The sequence below is a fragment of the Xyrauchen texanus genome, chromosome 9, assembly GCF_025860055.1.
Source record: "Xyrauchen texanus isolate HMW12.3.18 chromosome 9, RBS_HiC_50CHRs, whole genome shotgun sequence".
Classification (NCBI taxonomy): Eukaryota; Metazoa; Chordata; class Actinopteri; order Cypriniformes; family Catostomidae; genus Xyrauchen; species Xyrauchen texanus.
The window spans coordinates 12,345,387-12,349,879 of NC_068284.1; the positions used below are offsets into that span (position 1 = coordinate 12,345,387).

The 4,493-nt window shown below is 35.0% G+C and overlaps 1 protein-coding gene across 1 annotated transcript; it reads right to left on the reverse strand.

The window, feature by feature from the left end:
• Positions 1–633: 633 nt before the first annotated feature.
• Positions 634–3,310, reverse strand: rgs13 (regulator of G protein signaling 13). The gene is made up of 5 exons (XM_052134383.1): positions 3,192–3,310; positions 3,025–3,066; positions 2,827–2,888; positions 2,102–2,268; positions 634–1,991 (listed from the first exon to the last, which is right to left on the reverse strand). The coding sequence occupies exons 1-5, from the start codon at positions 3,260–3,262 to the stop codon at positions 1,806–1,808; spliced, it is 528 nt and encodes a 175-aa protein (XP_051990343.1). The 5' UTR covers positions 3,263–3,310; the 3' UTR covers positions 634–1,805.
• Between the last annotated feature and the right edge of the window lie 1,183 nt (positions 3,311–4,493).

Consider the following 4,493-nt stretch of genomic DNA (forward strand, 5'->3'; position numbering starts at 1 on the left):
ATGGTGACAAATTCAGGCGTCACCATGTGATGTGACACTAAACCTTCGGTCATGAAACCGAAAGCACCAAGTAAAGGGGATGTCCAATAGTCAGACAGAGTTTTATCTTTCTTGTATGTGTGCATTATATTTCAAATGGCGTTTGGCAAAATAAATACTTTTTTATTTAAATAAAAGACCCTAAAACTTGCCAAGAATGTATGACTTCTCAGAAAGTAGGCCTTAATCTTAATCCCACTAAAAATGTAAATACAAATTAATTTATGTAATATCATTGCATTTAAAAACAAAATATCAAACCAAGCATACAAACAAATGATGCTTGACTTTTTCTAAGAACTAACTTAATTTTTATTTAGCCATAAGACAGCGTCCAAATACACTGTCTTAAGCACTAAATCTATATGTTTTATAATTTAAAAACCAACAAAAGTTTTTGTGTGAATATGTTATGCTTGAAAAGTGTGCATGTGCAGTCATTCATTAAAAGAACTGCCACTGTGCTTGCTTTTTCTTATCTAATGCAATGGCATTCATACAATTTTACGCATTGGCATAAGAGTCCAAAGATTTTGTGGACACTGTTACAATGATCTAGCAACAATGAAACAACAAACAACTCTTTATTTGCAGTTATGTTTATTACGTTATCAAATGGTTCCTTAAAATGTAAACGACTCAAATGAGTTATATTGTACATAAGGCAAAACTATTAAACAATATAAAGTCATGTTAAAAAATATAGAATTTATAGCAGTTTTTATGTATCCTGTACAGACATCTAATATTTGGCACTAATGCAAAACACATATATGATATATATGTTCATATATGGTTTTCACTGATATACTTGTACATATATGAAACATATATTTCAAAATACTAACAAAATGTCCTTTTCATATATGAACCGTCTTTTTTCCCAAATATCAGTAGAAATTAAATATGTACATACATGCTTAAATATTTGAATTATAATTGTATATACATGGCCATATATGATATTTCTGTATGGGAAGAAGGAACGGTGTCTAGAGTTTAAAAAATAAAATATATCATTTCACTCGCTTTAAAAAAAGTCACATTCATTTGCCCCACAGTACTTTTCTGTTCAAAACAACTATGGGAAATTAGAGGTATTTATATACTGTATATTCAGAGAGTAAAAGGTTTTTGATTTTCTGATGTCCTATTCTGCAATAATATTCAACTGAGAAAACTTGTTTTGTTGAAGAGAAATTATAATTGGTATGCAGATATCATTGTAAGGATATCCATTCAATTCCCCAGTTTCCCAAAAAAATTAATACAAAAATAAAATTCCTGGGATTTACATTTGTTCTATAAGTCATTTATATGAGCCTAGATAGTATTCCTCATCAAAGATTGGTTGGGTTTTAAAATGGCATTAACATAATTTTGACAACATTCATCGGATATCCGCCAATCAAATTAATAAAATTATTGTTGGAAAAGATCTCCAGGATATTCCCATACAAAGGTGTCAGATGTTTCAGAAACTTCTGTGGTTAGCTGTACAGTGTGAATTTCACAGCCACACAGAACAAGAGAGCATGCTATACAGCTAATTTAGACAATAGCTTATACAAGCTTTTCTGTAGATCAACAACATTCTGTATAACCATTTTCAGACTCCAGTCCCGAATGCCAAATATCCAGGCTCACATTTCGACGCAGCCTGATAAACCACCGGCCATCACGGCCATCTCGCCCGTTGCATGAACAGTTCCACACAAGTGAGTGAAGTCTTAGTCACTTAGTTTGACTGTTGTAAATGTTGTATCTCAGACCTTGATCCTATCTGACACTGAATCCAGAAGAGATCTGTAGATGTCCGAGCGAAGAAACCTAGGATATGAATCCTTCTCCATAAGTCCAAAGACAATCTTCTGAGCTTCATCAAAACACACTTTTGTGGGAGCTTGTACATTCTGTTTGATGAGCTCTCTCGTTCTGTGGTCGATGTTTATCTGAGGAGAGATTGAACGAATGGAAGATATTGAGTTTGATCGATCACTCTAGCGCTCATTAAAACCATGTAGGGATCTCATGTAGTGATCACAGTTCATACTATACTTACCTCTTTGGGAGCTTCTGCCTCGACGTAATGCTCAAATATCTTTTTGGCCCTTGAGGTCAGCCTGGATGAACACCTGATTTTTTTGAAATCTTCACAAACCCGCCAAAATTCAATGTTCTCATCACTGAATTCGGATTTGAGGAAGGAGTGGAAAGTCGCCATGCCACCTATAAGCAACAAACAGTGATAACGGTAAAGAAAACAACTGCTTTTTTGACACATGTGAATTATTTCAACCTGAACAGCCTCTATATCACATAAAACAAAAGCAGCCTCTCTAAAAAAAAAAAGAAATGTCTCTATTTTTCAATTTGCATTCTAGTGATCATGTTTGCACACATTCACAACCTGTTAAGGTCAGTTCCTTGATCCTGCTATTTGACTGTAAACAATGTACGTTTTTGTTCGTTTTATTTCCTGCCCTGCCCTTGTTGTTGCCAATGAAACCCACAATGAAGAACAGTGGTCACCAGCATATGTTGTATTTGGGTGCAGGTCCCCAGCATGGGATGCTGGTTTGCTTGTGTCTCCAACAGGCTAGTTAACTAGCTAAACCAGCAAGACAATTTAAGGTTTGCTGGTGAGCAGCATGGCTATGCTTGTACACCAGCTAAACTACAGCTAATGTGTATTTGTGATTATGAAATTCACTTATATAAGCTATGTTCATTATGTGGATTGTATTAACTGCAATATATAAGAGTTTCTATGCATATTACACTTACATTTTGATTTAAGAAGGTTTTCCAGTGATTGGGACCATAGCAGGGTTTCAGTAGGGTTCAATCTGTTAAAAAAAGAAAAAAAGAAATGTGTAATAAAATAATAATAATACTAATAATTTATATATATACATATATATATATATTTCAAAACACTGATAAATGTACCACCAAAAATCAAGGAAACTGGAAGAAGCTTACTTTTCTGTCAAAGGCCAAAGGAACCGCCACTTGTCTAGTCTCCTGAGGAGGCAATGTTTTTCAGATAAATAAGACAATATACTTTGAATGTAACTAAAAGGGCACCATAAACAATTATTGTGTGAAAACAACAACAACAACAACAACAACAACAAAACTGCACTTACCTGGGGTTTACTGATTTATCCTGATTGTTCATTTTGTCCATTTCCATTGAAGGTGACAATATAGTTGGCATTTTAACTTTGACTTTTCTCGTGCTGATATGTGTTGGTGTGTTTCGTTTTTTTCTTCAGTTAATAAGAGCGGGACGTACTCACAACTCCTTTTATGCAGTCTTGCTGTAGCGTCATCCCCTAACCACAAAGAAAGAGGAAGTTTTGGTGTGACGCTAACTAGCTTGAAGTAGCGCAATGATGTTACTCTGTTTCTCTTTATGAATATGAAACCATGTAAATGCAGAGATGCAAATCAGACTGGAAAGTTTGCAGATAGATAAGCAAATGCTAACTTTTACATCAGATATTTTTATATACAAACTTGAGCTGTGTCTGCCTAGCTGGGCAAAACACATAATGTTTTATTTGATATGTGGATCTTTTAATGCTTTTCACATGTTCCATTATTAACACACTATTATGTGGTGCATTTTAGGAAATCAGTTCATCTAATAGCCATTCTTACAGTTGAAGTCAGAAGTTTACATACACCTTAGCCAAATACATTTAAACTCAGTTTTCTGAAGTCCTGACATCAGAAAACATTCACTGTCTTATGTCAGTTAGGATCACTACTTTATTTTAAGAATGTGAAATGTCAGAATAATAGCAGAGAGAATTGTTTCTTTCAGCTTTTTTTTTATTCATCACATTCCCAGTGGGTAAGACGTTTATGCACATTGATTGTATTTGGTAGCATTGCCTTTAAATTGTTTAACTTGGGTCAAATTGGATAGCCTTCCACAAGCTTCTCACAATTTGTGAGACTTTTCAGTTCTGCCCACAAAATTTCTATTTTCTATTTCTGATTGAGGTCAGAGCTTTGTGATGGCCACACCAATACTTTGACTTTGTTGTCCTTAAGCCATTTTGCCAAAACTTTGGAGGTATGCTTGGGGTAATTGTCCATTTGGAAGACCCATTTGCAACCGAACTTTAACTTCCTGGCTGATGCCTTGAGATGTTGCTTCAATATATCCAGATAATTTGCCATCTATTTTGTGAAGTGCACCAGTCCTCCTGCTGCAAATCACTCCACAACATGATGTTTCCACACCCATGCTTCATGATTGGGATGGTGTTCTTCGGCTGGCAAGCCTCATTATTTTTCCTCCAAATATAACGAATGGCATTATGGCCATTTTGTTTCATCAGACCAGAGGACATTTCTCCAAAAAGTAAGATCTTTGTCCCCATGTGCACTTGCAAACTGTAGTCTGGCTTTTTATGGTGATTTTGGAACAGTGGTTT

Excerpts from the sequence above, each read along its gene's own strand:
- rgs13 (XM_052134383.1), bottom strand. The coding sequence starts at position 3,262 with ATGCCAACTATATTGTCACCTTCAATGGAAATGGACAAAATGAACAAT. Across the intron at positions 2,889-3,024 it reads CTTTGGCCTTTGACAGAAAA|ATTGAACCCTACTGAAACCC; the intron begins GTAAGCTTCTTC and ends TTTTTTTAACAG. Across the intron at positions 1,992-2,101 it reads AGGCAGAAGCTCCCAAAGAG|ATAAACATCGACCACAGAAC; the intron begins GTAAGTATAGTA and ends ATCTCTCCTCAG.